Below are 22277 nucleotides of genomic sequence, written 5' to 3' on the forward strand. Positions count from 1 at the left end.
TTTATTTATTTTTGAAAGAGAGAGAAAGAGAGAGGATGCAGGCAGGGGAGGGGCAGAGAGAGAGGGAGACACAGAATCCGAAGCAGGCTCCAGGCTCTGAGCTGTCAGCACAGAGCCTGACGCGGGGCTCAAACTCAGGAGCCGTGAGATCATGACCTGAACCAAAGTCAGACGCTTAACCGACTGAGCCACCCAGGCACCCCTAAAACCTTCAATTTAAAAAGAAAAAAAAAAGATCTAAAATCAATAGCTTAAACTTCCACATTAAGAAAATAGAAAAAGAGGGTGGCTCAGTCGGTTAAGCATCCGACTTGAGCTCAGGTCATGATCTCACGGCTCCTGAGTTCGAGCCCCGCGTCAGGCTCTGTGCTGACAGCTCTGGGCCTGGAGCCTGCTTCACATTCTGTGTCTCCCTCTCTCTGTTCCTCCCCAACTTGCGTTTTCCTCTCTCTCTCTCTCTCAAATATAAATACACATTAAAAAAATTTTTTTAAAGAAATAGAGAAAGAAGAATAAGCTAAACCCAAAGCAAGCAAAAGAAAAGCTACAGTAAAGATTAGAGAAAAATCAACTAACCTACATATTAGTTCATTGAAAAGATCAACAAAATTGACAAACCTTTTGCTGGACTGACCAGCTCAGGCCCAGGTTAGCCAAAGGGTATGAACCTGGCAGCTGCAGCCAGAAAGCAATGTGGCTGTGGTTGCTATGTCAGGGAGTCCGCACATGTGAGGTCAATGCCAGTGATAGTAACCCTGCCGCCCAATAGGGGGCTTCGCATGGCAATGCTTTCAGCTAACTGTGGAAACAAACCACGGCTGCTCAATACAGATCGCTCATGTAGCTGCCCATGCTATGGGCCATTCTCTAACAAGACTGGAAAGAATCAAGCTGTTGATCGGTCCTGCATCACCCAGGTTGTCTCCATTTCTTCCTGGGTCTTTCATCATACGCAACACGTCCACCACCATAGAGTGGGCACAAAGTAGAAGATTCTAGGCTTCTGGTACAGAGGCCACCACTCTCTGCCAAACTTGTGACTCCTGCCGAACGTTCGTCTGTGTGTCCTACGACTAGGGAGGCCACAGCGTAGGTAGTGTTGCCCCTGTTCTCTCCGGGGGAATTGACTACATAGAACCTTTCACTCCTTCTTGGGGCTATCGGCGGTGCCTTTTTCAGGGTACGGTGGTGCTGTGCCAGTCCAGCCAGGCAGCTTTGGCCACATCATTGTGGTTCTTGAGACTCATCTGTGCATTTTACTTTCTGGATGATTTGTAGCGTAGGAACAGGGCAACTGTTATCCCAAAAGCCACGCAACAAGGGGCTGATGGTCTAGGGATTTGGTGGCCCTTTCATGCTATCATCCGCAGGCAGGTGGCACTGTTGAGTGTTGAAGTAGTTTCCTCAAAACTAAACTCAAAAAGCATGCAACTCTTGATCTTGGGGTGGGGAGTTCAAGCCCCACGTTGGGGGTAGAGTTTACTTAAAGAAATAATAAGCTCAAAAATATTTCTGGCCCTCCCCCCGGTCCACACAACTCAGTACAGCAGTTCAGTCACTGAATGTGGCTGTCCCCAGGATGGGACCATCTCCTCTTGGCTATGTCCTTTGTAATGATCAGGATGAGAGGGGTGGGATTTAGATAGACCAGTTTTAAAAAGTCACTGGGGCACCTGGCTGGCTCAGTTGGTACAGCGGGCGACTCTTGATCTCAGGGTTGTGAGTTCGAGCCCCATGTTTGGTGTAAAATCTCTAGAAAACAAAAAAATACATGATTCTTTGTTTCCCCTAACACTAGCCCCAGCCTGGTTGCTGCATTTCTTCGGTGGCAGCTCAAAGGGGACCTACGAGATTTACACTGAATTGTGGTTCAACCATCTAGGTTCTCTTGTTGGACAGATGTGGTCCTGGATCGTGAAAACAACTGGAGTGTTCTCTCTTTGAGTCCTCAGAAGTGGCCCAAATGTAGACTGGGGGACCTAATGAGTCCCTGTAAGTTTTATAAAAATGTCCTTGTCAGGGGCGGCTGGGTGACTCAGTCAGTTAAGCATCCAACTTCGGCTCAGGTCATGATCTCATGGTCTGTCAGTTTGAACCCCACGTCGGACTCTGTGCTGACAGCTCAGAGGTTGGAGCCTGCTTCAGATTCTGTGCCTCCCTCTCTCTCTCTCCTCCCCTGCTCATGCTCTCTCACTTCTCAAAAATAAAAACGTTAAAAAAAATTTTTTTTTAAATGTCCTTGTCCTTCTTGCACCAGACCCTCCCAGATGAAAGACGTCAGTAGGGAATGATTGGAAAAAGGTGACATTCTGGCTACTGGAACAGAACAGATTGATCTTGTAACAATGGAAGTGAAACAACCGCCTGGGCAGCTCGGAGGGAGCACTTCAAACACAGGAGCCATGAGGGAGAGAGAGACATTAGTGATCTTTGCCTTTCGAAGGCACCTGGAGCCTCCCTTACTAAGGAAAACATCCTGGTCCAATGCACGCAAACTGTCACGAGTGCCTTAAACTTAACTGCCTGCTGGGTCTGTTATCATCCACTCGACAGCTCTGACCTTGCTTTGATTGTCATTCCGCTTGAGCTGAGAGGCCGGGAGCAGCAGAGGGTGGCCTTGGCTCCTCTGCTTCCCACATAAAACACCTGCCAACACCAGCACCTCCAGGTGTCTTCCTCATCCCCAAGCCTGTAGCCGTCATCACTCAGACATTCCCTGGGGTAGATGAATGCCATCTGGCTGGTGGCAAGGACAACCCAGAGAGGTTGGGCCCTCAATCAGTCCCTCCGAAAACAAAGACTAGACTCCATTATTTGACTTGGACTGGGCACTCTAAGGCGACTAGCGCGTGGAGAAGCCACATTGGAGGCGCTGTAAGTTGTGCCCCCAATTGATGCAGGTCCCACTTGGCGGGGGTGGGGGGGGTGGGGGGGGTTAGGTTTCTTCCCAGAAGCACCATGTGCATCCTCGAGACTGCACGACTTGTGTGGAAGTTAAATGTTAACTTGCCTCTTTCTTGAAAACAGGATGACTTCAAATTTATCCGACTTTCTGGGGCGCCTGGGTGGCTCAATCAGTTAAGTGTCCGACTTCGGCTCAGGTCATGATCGCGCGGTCCGTGAGTTCGAGCCCCGCGTTGGGCTCTGTGCTGACGGCTCAGGGCCTGGAGCCTGCTTCCGATTCTGTCTCTCCCTCTCTCTCTATCCTCCCCCGCTCATGCTCTGTCTCTCACTTTCTCAAAAATAAAAACGTTAAAAAAAAATTTTTTTAATTTATCCGACTTTAGTTGAAGTGATCAGTGGCACCACCTTGGCCTAGAAATCTTTTAGGAGAGTTTTAATTCACTACCTTGTGTTGCTATGGAGGACAGAATTTCCCTGGACTTCTTCCTTGCCAGCCGGGGCAGAGTCCGTGCAATTGTGATATATTCTGCTATATCTACCTGGGTTAACACTTCTGGTCAAGTGGAAAGGTTGATACCTAGAAGCAAGCAACCACCCCCACCCCGCCTTTTTTTTTTTTTTTAAGTAGGTTTCACACCCAGCATGGAGTCCAATGTGGGGCTTGAACTCAAGACCCTGAGATCAAGACCTGAACTGGGGGACGCTTGGGTAGCTCATTCAGTTAAGCATCCAACTTCAGCTCAGATCATGATCTCACGGTTCATGAGTTCGAGCCCCACATCGGGCTCTGTGCTGATGGCTCGGAGCCTGGAGCCTGCTTCAGATTCTGTGTCTCCCTCTCTCTCTGCCCCTCCCCACTCACACTCTCTCTCTTTCAAAAATAAATAAACATTAAAAAAAAAGACCTGAACTGAGATCAAGAGTTGGGTGCTTAACTGGTCACCCTGCAACCTCGCTCTTTAAGGGAGATCTGATGCTTAATGAATCTGTTGAACTAGGACCCTGAGGGGCATGGTTGAGGTTGAGGTCAGTACTATAAATTGACCTCATTCTGCTGCTTCAATTCCTGTTGAGAGAAGCCTTACGTAATGCTGTGTGTGACAAATTGAACAGATTTGGTCCCAGACTCTGTTGATCAGATTTACTGATGATGTGGTACCCTCACGGGAAAATCAGCCAAAATCAAGTTCAGAAATGAGGATTGGTTATTATTGCAAAATAGTTCTCCGGGAGTCTCTTAAGTTTCTGCACATTTTGCAAGAGAGGGACTATCTCCCTTGTCCTGGACTCCTCTCAAGGATGTTGGTACAGTGAGCAGCCATGGAAGAGAAGATGGAAACAATGTCTCCTCCAGAGCAAAGGGCAGACATGCATGCTGGCCATTAGAAAAAATGTGGGTTCAGGGGCGCCTGGGTGGCTCGGTTGGTTGGGCGACCAACTTCGGCTCAGGTTATGATCTCACAGTTCATGAGTTTGAGCCCCGCGTCGGGCTCTGTGCTGACAGCTCAGAGCCTGGAGCCTGCTTCAGATTCTGTGTCTCCCCTCTCTCTACCCCTCCCCTGCTCACGCTCTGTGTCTGTCTGTCTCTCAGTAATAAATAAATGTTAAAAAAAATTTTTTTTAAAGAAAAGATGTGGGTTCATAAAGATGTGTATGTACACACACACACACACACACACACACACACACACACACACACACTGGAATACTACTCGGCAATGAAAAAGAATGAAATCTTGGCATTTGCAACAACGCGGATGGAACTGGAGGGTATTGTGCTAAGTGAGGTAAGTCAGTCAGAGAAAGATACCATATGTTTTCACTCATATGTGGAATTTGAGAAACTTAACAGAAACCATGGGGGAAGGGAAGGGAAAAAAAGTTACAAACAGAGAGGGAGGCAAACTATAAGAGACTCTTAAGTACACCAACTAATCTTTGATAAAGCAGGAAAGAATATTCAATAGAATAAAGACAGTCTCTTCAGCAAGTGGTGCTGGGAAAACTGGACAGCGACATGCAGAAGAATGAATCTGGACCACTTTCTTACACCAGACACAAAAATAAACCTAAAATGGGTGAAAGACCTAAATGTAAGACAGAAAGCCATCAAAATCCTCAAGGAGAAAGCAGGCAAAAACCTCTTTGACCTCAGCTGCAGCAACTTCTTACTCAACATGTCTCTGGAGGCAAGGGAAACAAAAGCAAAAAATGAACTATGGGGACCTCATCAAAACAAAAAGCTTCTGCCAGAGAAGGAAACAATCAGCAAAACTAAAAGGCAACCGACGGAATGGGAGAAGGTATTTGCAAATGACATATCAGATAAAGGGTTAGTATCCAAAATCTACAAAGAACTTATCAAACTCAACACCCAAAAAACAAAGAATCCAGTGAAGAAATGGGCAAAAGACATGAATAGACACTTCTCTAAAGAAGACCTCCAGATGGCCAACTGACACACGAAAAATGATCAGTATCACTCATCAGGGAAAGACACATCAAAACCACAATGAGATACCACCTCGCACCTGTCAGAATGGCTAACATTAACAACTCAGCCAACAACAGATGTTGGCGAGGATGCGGAGAAAGAGGATCTCTGTTGCATTGTTGGTGGGAATACAAGCTGGTGCAGCCACTCTGGAAAAAAGTTATGGAGGTTCCTCAAAAAATTAAAACTAGAACTACTCTACGACCCAGCAATTACACCACTAGGTATTTATCCAAGGGATACAGGTGTGCTGTTTCAAAGGGGCACATGCACCCCAATGTTTATAGCAGTGCTATAACATTGGAAAGAGCCTAAATGTCCATCAACAGATGAATGGATAAGGAAGATGTGGTACACACACACACACACACACACACTAAAGTATTACTTAGCAATCAAAAAGAATGAAATCTTGCCATTTGCAACTATGCGGATGGAACTAGAGGGTATTATGCTAAGAAAAATCAGTCAGTCAGAGAAAGACAAATATTATATGACTTCACTCATATGAGGAATTTAAAATACAAAGCAGATGAACATAAGGGAAAGGAAGCAAAAATACTATAAAAGCAGGGAGGGGGACGAACCATAAGAGACTCTTAAATATAGAGAACAGATAGAGGTTGCTGGAGGGATTGTGGGAGGGGGGATGGGCTAAATGGGTCAGGGGCACTAAGGAACCTACTCCTGAAATCATTGTTGCACCATATGCTAACTAACTTGGATGTAAATAAATAAATAAATAAATAAATAAATAAATAAATAAAAAAGAGAGACTCTTAGGTACAGAGAACAAACTGAGGGATGATGGGGGTGGGGGCAGGGAAAATGGGTGATGGGCATTGAGCGGGGCACTTGTCGGGATGAGCACTGGGTGTTGTATGTAAGTGATCGATCACAGGAATCTACTCCCGAAGCCAAGAGTGCACTGTATAGGCTGTAAATTAGCTAACTTGACCAAAAAAATATATTAAAAACAAGAAAAGATTTGGGTTCTCTAAATTTAGAGTCCTCTCCCTAGTGCAACCCACTGTGCGCAGACATCTATCTGGCCCATTGATGCCACCTCCATGGGACTTAGGGACAAGGGGACTAATGTCAATAGGCTCATGATCACACTGTTTACTGTGCCCTGAGTAATGAAGTCCTTTGTCTCTGACCCAAGAATCTCATGTCTTCTGCCGGCATGCACAAGACAATGGTGGGCTCACTTCTTACTCTGCAAGTGGGGGGCAGTCTCAGCCCCTTGCCAGTCTTTGACAGGGGTACAAAGAAGATCCTAGAAAAGCTGGTGGTAAAGCTTATTCATAGTAGTCATGGAAAGCAGACCAGTTGTCTGGGAAGCAGTGGGCTTGGACTCTTTCAGACTATTCCCTCACCAATGAATCTATCACACCCTCATGTAAGCCAGCCCAACATCTGTCCCTACCTGTGGCACTGCTGACATGGCAGTAGTTAGGCCATTCCTCAGTGGCAGCAAACACCATGGTGGCACATATACTCGCACAACTCAATAACAGCCACCCTTGACTGCCTCATTTGGAGGTCAGGTTCACATGGTACCAAGTGTGGTCTATGATGCACAGCTGTGATTCTGAAAAATATAATTTATGTTATTGTATCTTCACACTAACAGGCACCCGAAAGGTATCAGCTTTTCTTCTTGTTTTTAACTGTAATGTTAATTGACCTGACATTTCTGTGGAACAGGAAAAGGCTTGATGATACAGTGACAAAAATACTACTACTCAACTTGTGGTGTATGTTTTCTTTGGGGTGGGCACTGTGCTAAGGGCTTTTCACGACCTATCTCGCTTAATGCTCGGGACGACACCGTGAATCAGGTCTTATCATCATCTCTAATTTACAGATGAGGAAACTGAGGCCTGGACAGGTTAAGAAATTTCTCCATGAGCACTCTGCTCGGATGTGACAGGGCTGAGACTCCATCCAGGCAGTGTACCTCTAGAGCCTGATTCTCAGTGGGCTTTTCCTGTGTTTGAAAGGTGGAGAGGAGTAGCAGGGCCGAAGATGCTGTCTGATTGATCAAGCATGAAGAAAGCGTCATTTCATTTTCCAATCCCATCCCTTTGTCACAGTATGTGGCACATGGGAGGGACTCAGTGAAAGCCACTCTCGCCAAAGTGTCTTGGGAGAGAGATGCTTCGGGGCAGAATCGTCCTCTCCAGGCCTCTGAAACTTTCCACCCTCACCTTCAGAACTGATGCGTAGCCCCCCACTCCCCTACCCCCCAGAGTCATGTCTTCAGAGCCTAGAAGCTTCCTAAAGACATTCAGAACTCTGAAGGTGGCACAGAGCCCCTCTTCTAGTGGTTGTACCCCACCTCCCCACAAGCACCTCCCCATCATGGTTCCCAGACCCAGATCACAATGATAGGAGTTAACATATACTGAGTACTTACCACGTGGCCAGCACCCACTAAGGGGTTCTTAAATGCCAATTCATTTGCATCCCTGTTTAACAGTGAGGCAATTGAGACATAGAGAAGTTGAAGAGTTTTCCCAATTCCCATAGTTGGCACAGGATGCAGCCAGGAAAATCTAAGGCCAGAAAACCACCGCTGTGCTCCGCTGCCTCCTGAAATATAACTTCCTTACGCAGGCTGCCTCTCTTCTGTCCCGCCAATTCCCCTAATGAGGCATTGGGAGCCCTGGGTTTGAGTCCTGGCTCTGCTCTTGACCGGCGGTGTAAACTCGGCCAAGTCCCTTGCCTTCTCTGGGCCTCAAGAACTCCCTCCACACAGAGCCGCCCCTAAATTTAAGCAGGTCTGAACATTTCCTGGGCCTGGGTCCCCTGCCTCATGTTTGTCTCATCCCAGTGGAGCTCATCATTGCCCTCAGGGCCCCACGCACGTATCTTTAGGACATTTGTGGGACCCTTCTCACTCCTCCCTCCCAAGAGTACTTGTGTATGTTTCGGATCAGGCAGCCTTGAGTTCCATCCCCACACTTGACTCACCTGATGACCTGAGTCTAACTGTTTCATCTTTCAAAGCCTCAGTACCCCCTTCCCGGGGTCACTAGGAGGATGTAATAATGTAAAGGTATAAAGTGCGTGGTAAATAAGTGTTCTTGTGGCTCACTCCACCTAGCCAGTCAACAAATTTCAGCACCTTCTGTGTGCCAGGCCCTGTGCTAGGATCTGGAGACAAAGGTGTGCCTTCCTGGGATGGCTGGGAGACAGAAAATAAAGAAGTAAACACACCTATAGGGGCACCTCGATGGCTCAGTCGGTTAAGCGTCCGACTTCGGCTCAGGTCATGATCTCACGGTCGGGCATCACCACGTCGGGCTCCGTGCTGATGAGCCTGGAGCTTGCTTCAGATTCTATGTCTCCCTCTCTCTCTGTCCCTCCCCCACTCGTGTTCTCTCTCTCTCTCTCTGTCAAAAATAAATAAACATTAAGAAAAAACTTAAAAAAAAAAAAGTAAATACACCTATAAAGAAGAATGTTCCAAGGGTGACTGGTTGGCTCAGTGGGTTGAGCGTCCGACTCTTGATTTTAGCTCAGGTCATGATCTCACCGAGTTGGGCTCTGAGCTGCTATCGCAGAGCCTGCTTGGGATTCTCTCTCCCTCTCTCTCTGCCCCTACCCTGCTCATGCTTGTGGACGCTCTCTCTCAAAATAAATAAACATGAAAAGAAGAAGAAGGAGGAAGAGGAAGAGGAGGAGGAGGAGAGGGAGGAGGAGGAGGAGGAGGAGGAGGGGGAGAAGAATGTTTCAGGCTGTGATGAATACCAGCAGGAAACAAATAGGTGATGGGAGCCAGAGGGCCAGAGGTGGCTGTTTTAGAGAAAGATGTAAAGAAATGCTTCCTAGAGGCAAGAACCCTAGACAAAAAGGATTGACCCCACCCTCATTCCCTCTAGAGTCAAGAAGTCAGCACCTCTGAGGCACAGAGGACCTTGGGGGCCAGCAAGCAAAGGGAAGCCACTGGAGGCTTTTTAAGCAGGGGAGTAGCATGGTTGGAATCAGGTTTGTTGGTTTTTTTTTTTTAAGTTTATTTATTTATTTTGAGAGAGAGAGAGAGAGAGAGAGAAAGCACACACGCACGTGTGAGCAGGAGGGAGAGAGAATCACAAGCACGCTCCGTGCTGAGAGTACAGAGCCCAAAGCAGGGCATCGGACTCTTGATTTCAGCTGGGGTCATGATCTCACAGTTAGCGGGTTCGAGCCCCGTGTAGGGCTCTGCACTGATGGTGCAGAGCCTGCTTGGGATTCTCTCTCTGCCCTTTCTCTCTGTCCCTACTCGGCTCTCACTCTCTCTCTCTTGAAATAAACAAACTTACAACAACAACAAAAAAGGCAGCTCTGGCACCAGGTAGAAGAGGGACGAGGGCAGAAGTGGCAGTGGGGAGACCCGTTGGGCAGCAGAAATGATCTGGAATGACCGAAAAGGTCATGGTCTCCTTGGACTTACAGGAGAACTCTATCCAGGAGGCAGGGAAGCATGCTGGTGGATTCTAGGGAGATGGGGTGCTGGGAATAGCGACGCAGGAGATGAGGCTAGACAGGGGCAGGCCCCAAGAGCTAGACTGTCAAAGTCTACCCTGCTGGTCCACTCTGCCTCTTTGTCCTCCTTGCTCCATGACCAACCTCATGTGCTGAAACCTCCCAGGGGCCCCTGCCCACAGGCTGCTTTGGGGGCTCAGCAGGACAAGAGGAGACTAGAGTAATATGGCCTCAGCCCAGCCTCCTCTCTGGTGCCCAGGGTCTCTGCTGCAGGCCCCAGCCCCAGCTCCTGTGGCTCCAGGCTTAGGTTAGTGGGGTAGTAGGTCCCCCCCACCCCCAAGTCCCTTCAGCGGCCAGGGCTTCCCTCTGTTGCCCCTGGTGGTCTCCTTGCCCTCTGTAAGCGGTCCCTCCCATCCAGCCCCCTCAATCACCCACATGCAGGTGTCCTCTGTTCCCTGCTGGCTCCCCACTGAGCTCAAGGAGTTTGGTGATGATGACAGATAACATTTACTAAGCACTCAGAATGTGCCCAGTACTGGACGGAGTGCTTGCTTTTGCTGCCTTAAGTCACTGAGTCCCCTCAGCAGCCCCTGAAGAAGGGCGGTCACCACCCCCTCCTGCTTTCGGCAGCGGGGGACACTGCTGGCCACACAGTCCTCCCAAACACTCCTCTCAATCTTTCCTCCGTGCTCCCTCCAGCTGCTCTTTGTGAGTCACTTGCGACTCTGCCTCCTCTCCCTGACCTGGGAGTGGGGAACTCCCTGGTTGACCCAGGGCCCTCTTCTCTCCCAGGCTGAGCCCATCCTTTCCCATGGCCATCGATGCCCCTGTATGCTGCGGACCCCAAGTCTGTGTCTTCGGGCCAGACGTTCTGTCTGAGCTCTAGACCGCTGGGTTGAGATGTCTCTATCTGGATGACACAAGCATCTCAAACTCAGCAAGGGCTCAAACAGAACCCCAGGCTCTTCCCAGAATCTCCCTCTCCGCCACCTTCCTCACCCACCCTCGGGCTCAGGCCAGACTCCCTGAGCCATTCGTGCCACCTGCCTGTCGGGTACCAGCCACTCACCCAGTGTCTAGATTCCACCTCCCAAATACATCTCCACTGTGCCCAGGATGTAGCATCTCTTCTGCAGTGATGGCAGCAACATCCCCTCTTGCCCTGATACAGTCCCACTGAAATGAAAAAAAAACAAATTCCTCTGGGTGGCCTCCCACACCCATGTCCTCTCCCACGTTGCACCCTGTTGTTTTGCTTCCCTTCTTTTAGTTCCTAGAAGAACTGAATCTCTCTCCCCTCCCATCCCCCAGCCCCACATGCCCTCTGTCCATCCCCCTCCCATCCCCCAGCCCTCCATGCCCTCTGTCCATCCCCCCTCCCATCCCCCAGCCCCCCATGCCCTCTGTCCACATCCCCTTCCCATCCCCCCATCCCCGCATGCCCTCTGTCCATCCCCCTCCCATCCCCCAGCCCCCCATGCCCTCTGTCCATCCCCCCTCCCATCCCCCAGCCCCTCATGCCCTCTGTCCATCCCCCTCCCATCCCCCAGCCCCCCATGCCCTCTGTCCATCCCCTTCCCATCCCACAGCCCCCCATGCCCTCTGTCCATCCCCCTCCCATCCCCCAGCCCCGCATGCCCTCTGTCCATCCCCTTCCCATCCCCCAGCCCCGCATGCCCTCTGTCCATCCCCCCGCCCATCCCCCAGCCCCCCATGCCCTCTGTCCATCCCCTTCCCATCCCCCCATCCCCGCATGCCCTCTGTCCATCCCCCTCCCATCCCCCAGCCCCGCATGCCCTCTGTCCATCCCCCCGCCCATCCCCCAGCCCCCCCATGCCCTCTGTCCATCCCCCTTCCCATCCCCCATCCCCGCCATGCCCTCTGTCCATCCCCCTCCCATCCCCCAGCCCCGCATGCCCTCTGTCCATCCCTGCGCCCTCAATCCCTCAGGCCTCCTGCAGGCTTCCCTCCCGCTTGGCTGGCTTCACACGTACCCCCATGAACTCCTGTTCCTCTTCCAGCTTTCGGCTTAGAAGTCCCTTTGTCAGAGGGGCTTCCTGGACCTCCAGGTCCCACCACAGCAGCGGCAGGCCTCTATTGTAGCCACAGTCACGTGTGAATTGACTTGTCGCCTGTCAGTCTCCTCCTCTACAGAGGCTCCAGGTGAGGCAGGGATGGGTCCTATACCTTAGCAAGAGCTTGGTACCTGGTGGATTCTCGGTTGGTTGAATGAACAGAGCCCCATTTCGCAGGTGAGAAAACTGGGGCTTGGAGAGATTAAGACTCTAACCCTGGTCTGTTTGTGCTGTGTTCCAAGAGGAGCCACAGCCTGTTCTCAACAGAGGAGGGTCGGGTTCAAATGAGTAGGAGGAAAAAATGACTACGGACCGCTCAGCCCTGAACCTGGCAGGTGAAGCGCTCACTTATTCCCTGCCTCAGTGTGTGATCTGAGCCCCAAGGGAGGGTGGGGCTGTCTCTCGTATCCACTTTGGGACTCCAGCAGTAGGGATCCCTTGAGGACACGGCCTCATCCCGTCCCTGCAACACCAGGCTGTATGAACAGGTCAGAGCCCACCGGGCACTTCAGGCAGGGGCTCCACTTAAGGGTTTCCCTCAGTCCCTCCAAAGCTATCCAAATAAATCCACCCTCACAGTAAAAAACCGTGAGTTCCTTGGACAGGTGTTCCTAAAGGCAAGTCCCTGAACCCCCTCCCCCGGTCAGACTGCCACCCCCAGGGCCCAACAGGAGAGGGTTTGGTGCTGCTCTGACCTGGCAGTGAGCTGCTCAGGACACCCTGGTCACACCCACCCCCTGCTGAGTTCTGTGAGTCAGACACTGAATCCTGGGGTCTCCTGGCCGGGCCCTGTCGGCACAGTTGGGGCCCCAGGACACAGCAGGCCTCCAGGGCTTCTCCTTTCCAGACCAGTGGACAGGCCTGGCTCCTCTGAAGCTTTACCAAACCCAAGGCCCCTCCCCAGCCCCTGCCAACCCCTGCCCTGGGGCCCTGCTGTGCCCCTCCCCAGCCCCCTGGGCCCTCAAGCAGCACCCCCCTCCTCCCGGCTGTTAGCCTGGGAAGGGGGCCAGGCCCTGAGCTCAGACCTTGGCGATTCCAGAGTGTCTGAGGCCCAGAGCCAGCCCCGCCAGCCCGGCCAGACAAGGCGAAGGGGGTGGGGGCAGGGTGGGCACCAGGAAGCCATTCGGGGGGGGGGGGGGGGCGGGGTGGTGTTGGCAGGGAAGCCGGGCCTCCAGCTTCGTTCTTTCGGCCCCTCTTCCGGCTCTCGGAGCCCCTGGCCCAAGGGTGCCCTCTCCTGGAGCCCCCTCCTCGGAGGCGAGTGGAGCGGCACTAATGAGAAGTGACTCTGGGGTGGTGAGCCCCCCACGTGCGCAAGGGAGGCTGGGAAAGGGCTGAGAGGCCTGGGTTCCAGCCCCACCTGGCCGCCCCGGCGGCCGCGTGACCCGGCCGGGCCCCGAATTCCTCCCCCAGCCTCGGTTTCCCGCTCTGACGCGGCCTCGCCGCCCCGCCCGGAGGAATCCGGCGGCCCAGGTGAGGGCCCTCTGGCAGGCGCCCAGCGCGGCGGCGGCGGCGGGTTCCGGCGGGGCGGGCATCTGGGGTGGGGACCGCCCCCCACCCACCCCGGCCTCCGCCCGCCCGCACGCCCTCGCTCCTCCGGGCGGCAGCGGCGACGCTTGAAACTGGGAAAAAAAAAAAAAAAAAAAACTGTCTCCCTGGCCCGGGGCCAGCGTCCCAGCCCCCCTTCGCCGCCGCCGCCGCGCCGCAGCCAGGGAAAACAACTGCTCACTTCTCCCTGCGTCCGCCCCGCGCGCTCCCTGCTTCCCGGCGGCCGCGGGAGCCCAGCCCGGCCGGGGGAGGCGCGGAGCGGGCCGGCAGCCCGGCCTTCCTCTCCCCTCGCTCCTCCTCTCCGCCTCAACCCGCTCGGCCTCCGCGCGGCCGCCTCACTTCGGGGCCTTCGCAGGCCCCCGGCCCCGGCTCGTGGCTGGGCTCCTTCCCGGGGCTCTGGAAGTTTCTGGGCTCCCCGCGGTCCAGCCTCCATCTCTTGGCCTCGCACCGGGCCCCCGGCCGCGCCTGCCGTCCCCTCCCCGCGCGCTTCCTCTGTTCCTCTCCCTCGCTGCCTTCTCTCCCCCCCCCCTCCCGGGGCTCCCGGCTTGCTACCCCACCCCCCTCAGCCCCCCCCCCCGGGGGGCGCCGCGACCATAGCCCCGGCCCGGGCGCGCCCCCCGGGTCCTGCGGCCCCGGATGCCCGGGCCCCGCGGGGCTGCTGGCGGCCTGGCCCCTGAGATGCGCGGGGCGGGGGCGGCGGGGCTGCTGCTGCTGCTGCTGCTGCTGGGCCCGGGCGGCGGGGCCGAGGGGGGGCCGGCGGGCGAGCGGGGCGCCGGCGGGGGCGGGGCGCTGGCCCGGGAGCGCTTCAAGGTGGTCTTTGCGCCGGTGATCTGCAAGCGGACCTGTCTCAAGGGCCAGTGTCGGGACAGTTGTCAGCAGGGCTCCAACATGACGCTCATCGGAGAGAACGGCCACAGCACCGATACGCTCACGGGCTCCGGCTTCCGCGTGGGTGAGGGCCCGGGGGCCCGGGTGGGGGACGCGGGAAGGCAGACAGCAGGACAAATGCGGGATACCTGGTGGGGTAGGGTCTGTGACACTGGGGGCGCAGGGTGCGGAGTGCAGAGCTCTGGGGGCCTGGGGCCGGGGGGGGGGGGGGAACACGAGGGGCTTGGGAGGCTGGAGTCCTGCGGCCACAGCTGGAGGGCCGCGTGGACCGGGACTTAACAGCTTTGGGGCAGGGTTGAGGCCTAAGGTGTGCAGTCATGCTGGGGTCCTGCATGATACAGGCCGGTCGGAAGGTGCTGGGTTCTGAGAGGGAGTCAGGGTCATTACATAGGGGCTTTTGAGGGATGTGAGCTGGGGCCAAGGAGGTCTCAGAGAAGGGACAAATTCTCCCCTAAGAAACAGAATTGCTGGAAGAAACAGGAGAAATCTTTTCGAAACGTCTAAAGTAGGGCCTGCCAGGGGTAGACACCTGCATGCTCTGGGGGGAGGAGCCAAGGTCAGGGCTGGGGGTGAAGAAGTTAGATGTTGGCAAGGTCTTGGAGGGGAGGGGTGCTGAGGCCTAACAGGCGGAGTGCAGGCCTGGAGGTGGGGGCTGTTTGGGGTCCTCAGTCCACCTTTTCCCTGGCACCCCATCTATGCCTCCCCCATAAGATCTCAGGAGCTCTGCCTCAGAGTCTCCCCTCCCCAACAATCCCTCATGACTCCCCAGTTCCACTTGGAGCCTACCCCTTCCTCAGCATCTCTCTTCAAAGGGCAAGGCCTGGGGCTCGGCTCTCCTCCCCGCAAGGCCCTGTGGGCCAGGCTGGGGGAGGTGTCCCAGCAGTAATTACCCTCCTGGACAGGGTAATTAGGCCGGGCCCAGGATGGCACCAGCGAAACGGCCCCTCTTACACATTCCTATACTCAACATACCGACTCACAGACCCAAAGGAACTCCACTGATGTGGCTCAGAGTCTCATGAGATGTGCGTGTGTGCGTGTGCATGCATGGGCTTTGCAGTGACACTCTGTGATTAATTACATGTTCCTTTGTGTTGTCCTGGGTGTATGTCTCCAGTGTTTCTGTGAGCTTGTGTTGGTGCCAAAATGAAATCGTGTGTGTGTGTGTGTGTGTGTGTGTGTGTGTGTGACAGAGAGAGAGAGAGACAGACAGAGGAGATGACCGTGCATGTGAGTGTATATGGGCCGAGCCTCCCAGACCCCCTGGCCATCCTGCCCAGGCTGCTGTCTCCATCTGTGCTGCCCACATCCCCCAGGCTCAGAGCCCAGGCCACAGTGGGCGGGTGTCATTGAGAGGTCACCCTCACCGCTATGGGTGACTCACTGGGAGGCAGGAAGGAGAGGATCCTGCCTCCCCCAGCCCAGGACACACCCCTTCTGCCCTGAGAGTCCTGGCAGGATGGGCTGGGCTGGGATGCTCTCAGCCAGGCCCTGACGGCCATGGATGTGGGTTGGCCCTCTGAGGCCCTGCAGGTGTCCAGAAGAGCATCACCCCCAGCTTTCCATCCTGGGAAGTGAGGGCAGCCATGGGGCAGGCAGGAGAGGGGCTGGGTCTGGTGTGTGAGCTCAGGGCCCCAAGGCTGGATGTGAGATGTGAGTGTGTGTGTGACAGAAAGACATAGGTCTCAGCCTGCCACTCAGTCCTTCAGTCATTCCCCCTGAACCTCCTCTGGGACCCAGAGCTGAGGCAGACCCAGCCCTACCCTCCGAAACACTCTTCGTGTTGTGAGAGACAGACATAAATATAACCAAGTGCCAGGCAGAGCAGGATAGAAGGTGATAACTCAGGAGAGAGAACAGAGGTGTGGCGGGGATACATGGAAAGGCTCCCAGGAGGAGAAACTGAGGCTGGAAGGATAATATTTGACTATGTAGAGGTGGAGGGACAGGGCCCTGAGGGAGGGTGGCATAAATGAAGCCATGGAGGCAGGAGATGTGACCCATTTTGTAGGAGGAGGGAGAGGAGTCCTGAGGGCATGGGGTGCACGTGGAAAGAGCAGAGGGGGATGGACGAAAAGAAGGTTCGTTCTGGGCCATGGAGAGCCTTAAATGTTTGTGCAAGGAAGCAAGGAGTGAGCAGGGATGTGATACGCCAGGGCTTTGCCTGAGGCTCGTTTCTCTGGGGGTGCTGGGCTGTGGACAGGCAGGAGAGAGAGAGAGGCAGGAAGCCGGGGAGGAGGATGGGTGGCAAGACACAAGGCACCAGAGGGGCAGAGGGCATGGCGGGGAGGGACATGGGTTCATGAGACTGTAGAGAGGCCGGAACTGGGTGGAGTGGGGCAGGAGAGATGCAGCCTCTGAGGCTCAGTAGAACGACCTTGGCCGGCAGGGATTCCCCAGCGGGTAGTCCAGAGGGAGGGGTGGGGGCAGGATGCTGATTTCAGACAGTGTCCCCTGGGTGGAGGTGCCCAAGAGAGGTCCCAGAGAGGTAGCAGCTAGAGATGTGGGCCCTGGCATGGCAAGGCAAAGGGAGGGAGGGAGAGGGCGAACCCGGAGAGGGCTGAGGTCTGAACGGGGAGAATTTAGAAAAGGAGGAAGTGCCACATAGAGATCACATTCCCAGGAACGTTTGGAGGGAAATCCAGAGGAGAGAAAATCTGCTCCATCACCACGATCGTCCTCATCATTTGCTACTTATTAAACACTCAGCGTGCAGGGCACTGAGTGTTTGTACAGGCGTGACCTCATTTCGTAGACACAACAAACATCCCTACAGACGAGGACACTGAGGCACGGGGCTCAGGGCCACACAGCTGGCACGTGGCCTCCTAGCTAGGATTTAAGTACAGGACTTAAGACTCCAGAAGCCAACGTGGGTAGCAGGATGTTGGAAGACCTATAGGGCAGTTTCTATGTGTTCCGAAAGCCAGCTTCTCAAGGATGGGGCCAGTGGGTGGCAAGGAAGTAGGGAGGAGGGGAAAGAGGCAGGCTGTGGGTGAGGGAGCAGGCCTGGGGGCTGGGAGGGCCGGTGGGCCCGGTTCCTGATCCACCTCCCCTCCCCAGTGGTGTGCCCTCTGCCCTGCATGAACGGCGGCCAGTGTTCCTCCCGAAACCAGTGCCTGTGTCCCCCGGACTTCACCGGTCGCTTCTGCCAGGTGCCCGCTGGAGGAGCTGGCGGGGTCACCGGCGGCGCAGGCCCCGGGCTTGGCCGGGCCGGGGCCCTGTCCACAGGCGCGCTTCCGCCCCTGGCTCCAGAAAGCGAGTCTGTAGCCAGCAAGCATGCCATCTACGCGGTCCAGGTGATCGCTGATCCGCCCGGGCCCGGGGAGGGGCCCCCTGCCCAGCATGCAGCCTTCCTGGTGCCCCTCGGGCCGGGACAGATCTCAGCGGAAGGTACCGGACCACGGGCAGACCCGGGGTGGCCGAAGTGGGCGGACACTAGGGTGGCGGGAACGGAATGAGCGACCGCACCCGCAACCGGTGGTGCGGGGCAGCCCTGAAGCCACCGTGCCCCGCCCCCCCCAGTGCAGGCCCCGCCCCCCGTGGTGAACGTGCGCGTGCACCATCCTCCCGATGCTTCAGTCCAAGTTCACCGCATCGAGGGGCCGAACGCCGAGGGCCCAGCCCCCTCGCAGCACCTGCTGCCGCACCCCAAGCCCCAGCACCCCCGGCCACCCACCCAGAAGCCCTTGGGCCGCTGCTTCCAGGACACACTGCCCAAGCAGCCTGTGAGTGAATCCACAGTCCAGCTGGACCGGACCTTCGGTCTCCCAGGGTTGTCCTGTCCCAACTAAACGGGGACTGCGCAAAACGGGGGCCCACGGGCTGAGGAGGGAGGAGAAGGGCCTGGGGAGGGAGGCTGGGTGGGGCTGGGCGCCCTGTGACCCCAGTCCCAACTTCCCCTAGTGCGGCAGCAACCCCCTCCCCGGCCTCACCAAGCAGGAAGACTGCTGTGGGAGCATCGGCACCGCCTGGGGCCAGAGCAAGTGCCATAAGTGCCCCCAGCTGCAGTGTGAGTGCCTGGGCTCCGGACCCCTGTCACTGCAGGGTGGACCTCCGCATACCTCTTCCTCCCCTGCAGGGGAGGACCCAGCCGGTGCCGCCCGAGCCTCTCCCTGCCCACCAGATTCCTCTCACCCATCCCACTCTGCTCCTCCCCATGGCCCTCCTTTCCCCCCTCCCCTGCAGGACCCCCAGTGTCCTCTCCTGCCACCGTCTCCTCTCTCTGCAGACACAGGGGTGCAGAAACCGGGACCTGTACGTGGGGAGGTGGGCGCTGACTGCCCTCAGGGCTACAAGAGACTCAACAGCACCCATTGCCAGGGTACGGCCAGCCAGGAGATTCTGTGGGCTGGCGGGGCAAGCCAGTTGTCCCTGGGGGAGGCCCCGAGGTGACTGAGGGAGCAGGCGGGGCTGGGGCAGGACCCTGAGGTGTTCGGAGTAGCTTGCTGTCACCCTATGGCCCCAGACTAGAGGGATCACATTCCTGCTTACCACAGACATCAACGAGTGCGCGATGCCCGGCATGTGTCGCCATGGTGACTGCCTCAACAACCCCGGCTCCTATCGCTGCGTCTGCCCGCCTGGCCATAGCTTGGGCCCCTCCCGAACGCAGTGCATTGGTGAGAATGGGGGGGCTCAGGTCCCTGGGAAGTCACAGGCATGGACCTCCAAGCAGCAAGCGGCAAGGATCAGAGAGGTCACAGAGGTCACCGTGTGGTCAAGGGTTGATTGCAGGAGGATCGAGGCCCAGAGCCGATAGGATCAGGGATAAGTGGGGTCAGGAGTCACTTGAGATCTGGTCAGAGGTCACATGGGGTCAGGGACTATATAGAGTAGGGTTGTAGGAGATCATGGTCCTGGTGGGTAGGAGGGATAAAGCCCTACATACAGCAGCTAGAATCAGGGGTCAGTGGGGCCAGCAGTCACAGAGATTTCAGGGGTCACATGAGGTCAGAAACACGGGTTCGGGGATCACGTGAGTTCGGGGTCACCTGAGGTCAGAGGCCACAGGAGGATCAAGGGTTGTCTGGGCCAGAGAGGCAAGGCCTGGAGCAGCTTGGAAGAGGGACATGGGCGGCGATCAGGCCCAGGTGACCATGCCTGCCACTGGCCCCCGCAGCGGACAAGCCAGAGGAGAAGAGCCTGTGCTTCCGCCTGGTGAGCCCCGAGCACCAGTGCCAGCACCCGCTGACCACGCGCCTCACCCGCCAGCTCTGCTGCTGCAGCGTGGGCAAGGCCTGGGGCGCGAGGTGCCAGCGCTGCCCGGCTGACGGCACTGGTGAGCCTGGGGCCTGTGGGGCGAAGGGGCCGTCTCTGTGCCCGTCCAGGAAACACTCACTTCTCTGCCCCTCCCTCTGGCCGCAGCTGCCTTCAAGGAGATCTGTCCAGCTGGGAAGGGCTACCACATCCTCACTTCCCACCAGACCCTCACCATTCAAGGCGAAAGTGATTTTTCCCTTTTCCTGCACCCTGACGGGCCACCCAAGCCCCAGCAGCATCCTGAGAGCCCCAGCCGGGCACCGCCACCTGAGGACGCGGAGGAAGAACGAGGTCTGGCCTGAGCCTTTCTGTTCCCTGACAGATGATGAATGCCTTAAGACTCGATCCCCTGGCTCCCCACCCACAGATGTGACCTCAGGGTCTAACCCCTAGCTCCTCATCCTTGACCTCATCACTGACCCCCAGAATCGACCCTCTCGTCCCGCACCAAGGTTGTCACCCCAGGATTTGACCCCCTGATGGACAGGATCTGACCATCCATTGCCCTCCGGATCTGTTCCTCTGACCCTGGAACCCCTTTGATTTCCAAACCAGGGCACTGATCCAGTCCGAATGCTGTCCCTAGATCTGACCTTCTGTCTCCCGACCCAAGGATTTGGCCCTAGCTGTAACCTCCTGAGTCTTGCTCGATAACCCAAGGACCTTGACCAACCATCGCTCCCCATACCCGCTCCCCTGACCCGTGATGCAAACGCCCCCTGGCTCCAGGATCTAACTTTTGACACCTGACCCAGAGACATGACTGCTGAACTCTTAGAGACCCTAACCACAAATACCAACTGCCAATCCCAGTCTTAACTCTCTTTTCCCAGCCCTGCGCTAATGGCTCCATCTTCCTCCCTTTTAGGGGTGAGCACAGACTCAGTGAGTATGAGAGCCCAGGTGGGAGGAGCGGGAAAGCTAAGGAGACAGAGGGCTCATGCTGCTGTCACTCACAGCCAGTGATGGAGGAACAGTCGGCACAGCAGAGCCACCTGACCGCCACCACATCTCCTGCCAGGCCCTACCCTGGTGAGCTGGGCGGTGCTGGAGGAACCAGTCCTCAAGGACTGTCACTGGGGGGTGGTTGACAGCTTAGCCATCCGGGGATAGTGAAGATGGGTGTGAAGTCCCAGCCACTGGCCTGCCTGGATTGGGACGGCTCTCCCATCCTCCACACCCCCTGACGGCGAACACTGTCACCTACAGAGTTGATCTCCAGGCCCTCGCCTCCCACCATGCGTTGGTTCCTGCCAGACCTGCCCCCTTCCCGCAGTGCAGTGGAGATTGCTCCTACCCAGGTCACAGGTAAGACCTGCCCACGTAGGCCATGTCCTGGAGAGGCCAGGTCCCTGGCTTAATTTCAGTCCTCCCTTACTGCCCCCTCCCTCCATCATTCCTGAGCACTAACCCTCCACCCAGGCTTCCTGTGTGCCTGGCCCTGGGCTGGGCTCTGGGGAAGCCTTGGTGTGCAACCTTGAAGGATCTGGGTATTGTGGTGGTCAGCCCAGTCTGACGGTGCTTATTCATTCATTCAATACTTATTGAGTACCTGTTATGTGCCAGACACGGTTTAGGTGCTGGGGATACAGTAGTAAGCAAAAGGCAAAAGTTCCCTGTTCTTGCACAGTAAACAGAAAACAGATCAGTAACTAAAAATCCAGGATGTCTCATAAATGCCATGAAAAAGTAAACCAGAGAAGAAAAGAAGTCTGGGGATTATGATAATATGTAGGGTGGCAATGAGAGAAGGCTAGCAGGGCTTTAAAGAGTGTTGGAAATTAATGAGAAGAAGTGGGGAAGAAATGGGTGTGCAGGTTGGGAAAATGGGACATTCCAAGTGAAGTTTAGGCAAAGGCACGGAGACATGGAAACGCTGGTGGAGGAGGGAAAACCACACAGCCCCGTGTTTCTGAACCAAGGGAGGGCCGACGCGTGGAGCCTTGTTCAGAGGCTTGGGTTTGATCCCAAAGGCTGTGGGAAGTGTCTGTAGGGTTTGGGGCATCATGATAATTGCTAGCTATGGCTGAGCAATTGCCTTGTGCCAGGCACCGACCGGAGAGTTTTACGTACTAAACATCACTTAACCTTCTCATACTCTGAAAGTGAACACTAGTAGCTTCATCTTCCAGATGAGAAAACAGACGCTCAGGTTCAGTATCTTGCCCGCAGATCACACATCTGAGCCAGGTTCAAGCCCAAGTCTGTGTGGACTCCAAAGCTACAAGGGAGCCACCGGCCCCATCGAAATCTAAGAGGCTAGATGGGCTGGGGGAGGGGGGAGTGATGGCTCAGGCAGAAGGTGGCTGCCCAGGAGGCCTGTACAGGCTAGGACAATGCAGTGACAGCCTGGGGGTTGTGGGAATGTGGGGGAAGAGGCATCTGGGGAGGCTTCTCAGAGGAGAGGGTGTTAGGTGTAGGGAGAGATACTCTAGGCAAAAAGAGCAGCTCACCAGGTGTGTTTGGGTGGGGCAGGGTTCAGGGTCAAGGCCTGGGCTGCAGGTGGGGGGGAAGGGAGAGGGGGAGTGAGGGAGTTCAGTGAGACTGTTGACAAAGAAAGTGAAGGGGGTTTCTGGATCTGACTGCCTACATATCCACAAAGGGGCAAGCCAGATTCCCAGGAAAGAGCTCCTGCC

The 22277-nt window shown here is 55.5% G+C and overlaps 2 protein-coding genes across 6 annotated transcripts in view; one reads left to right on the forward strand and one right to left on the reverse strand.

The window, feature by feature from the left end:
* On the reverse strand, window positions 1-13924 carry LOC113595472 (collagen alpha-1(I) chain-like). Of its 2 annotated transcripts, none has more exons than XM_053202933.1 (4): window positions 11866-13924; window positions 10941-11047; window positions 6828-6992; window positions 1-1752 (listed from the first exon to the last, which is right to left on the reverse strand). In XM_053202933.1, exon 1 carries the CDS (start codon window positions 13922-13924, stop codon window positions 12908-12910), a length of 1017 nt encoding a protein of 338 aa, XP_053058908.1. In that variant the 3' UTR covers window positions 1-1752; window positions 6828-6992; window positions 10941-11047; window positions 11866-12907. The 2 variants fall into 2 exon arrangements, with proteins under 2 accessions (XP_053058908.1, XP_053058909.1); XM_053202934.1 differs by having other exon boundaries at window positions 1-3232.
* Window positions 13792-22277, forward strand: part of LTBP3 (latent transforming growth factor beta binding protein 3) — a 17885-nt gene continuing 9399 nt past the window's right edge. For all 4 annotated transcript variants that reach the window (XM_053202930.1, XM_053202931.1, XM_027045759.2 and 1 more), the window contains exons 1-10: window positions 13792-14443; window positions 17443-17772; window positions 17905-18107; window positions 18286-18391; window positions 18611-18703; window positions 18879-19001; window positions 19502-19660; window positions 19747-19933; window positions 20600-20673; window positions 20851-20949. In XM_053202930.1, coding sequence (XP_053058905.1) covers window positions 14128-14443; window positions 17443-17772; window positions 17905-18107; window positions 18286-18391; window positions 18611-18703; window positions 18879-19001; window positions 19502-19660; window positions 19747-19933; window positions 20600-20673; window positions 20851-20949 — 1690 coding nt within the window. In that variant the 5' untranslated portion in view covers window positions 13792-14127. The remainder of the gene's footprint in view (window positions 14444-17442; window positions 17773-17904; window positions 18108-18285; window positions 18392-18610; window positions 18704-18878; window positions 19002-19501; window positions 19661-19746; window positions 19934-20599; window positions 20674-20850; window positions 20950-22277) is intronic.

Source organism: Acinonyx jubatus, chromosome D1, assembly GCF_027475565.1.
Source record: "Acinonyx jubatus isolate Ajub_Pintada_27869175 chromosome D1, VMU_Ajub_asm_v1.0, whole genome shotgun sequence".
Lineage (NCBI taxonomy): Eukaryota > Metazoa > Chordata > Mammalia > Carnivora > Felidae > Acinonyx > Acinonyx jubatus.

Coding starts and splice junctions, on each gene's coding strand:
- LOC113595472 (XM_053202933.1), bottom strand. CDS start 13,924: ATGGAGGCTGGACCGCGGGGAGCCCAGAAACTTCCAGAGCCCCGGGAA.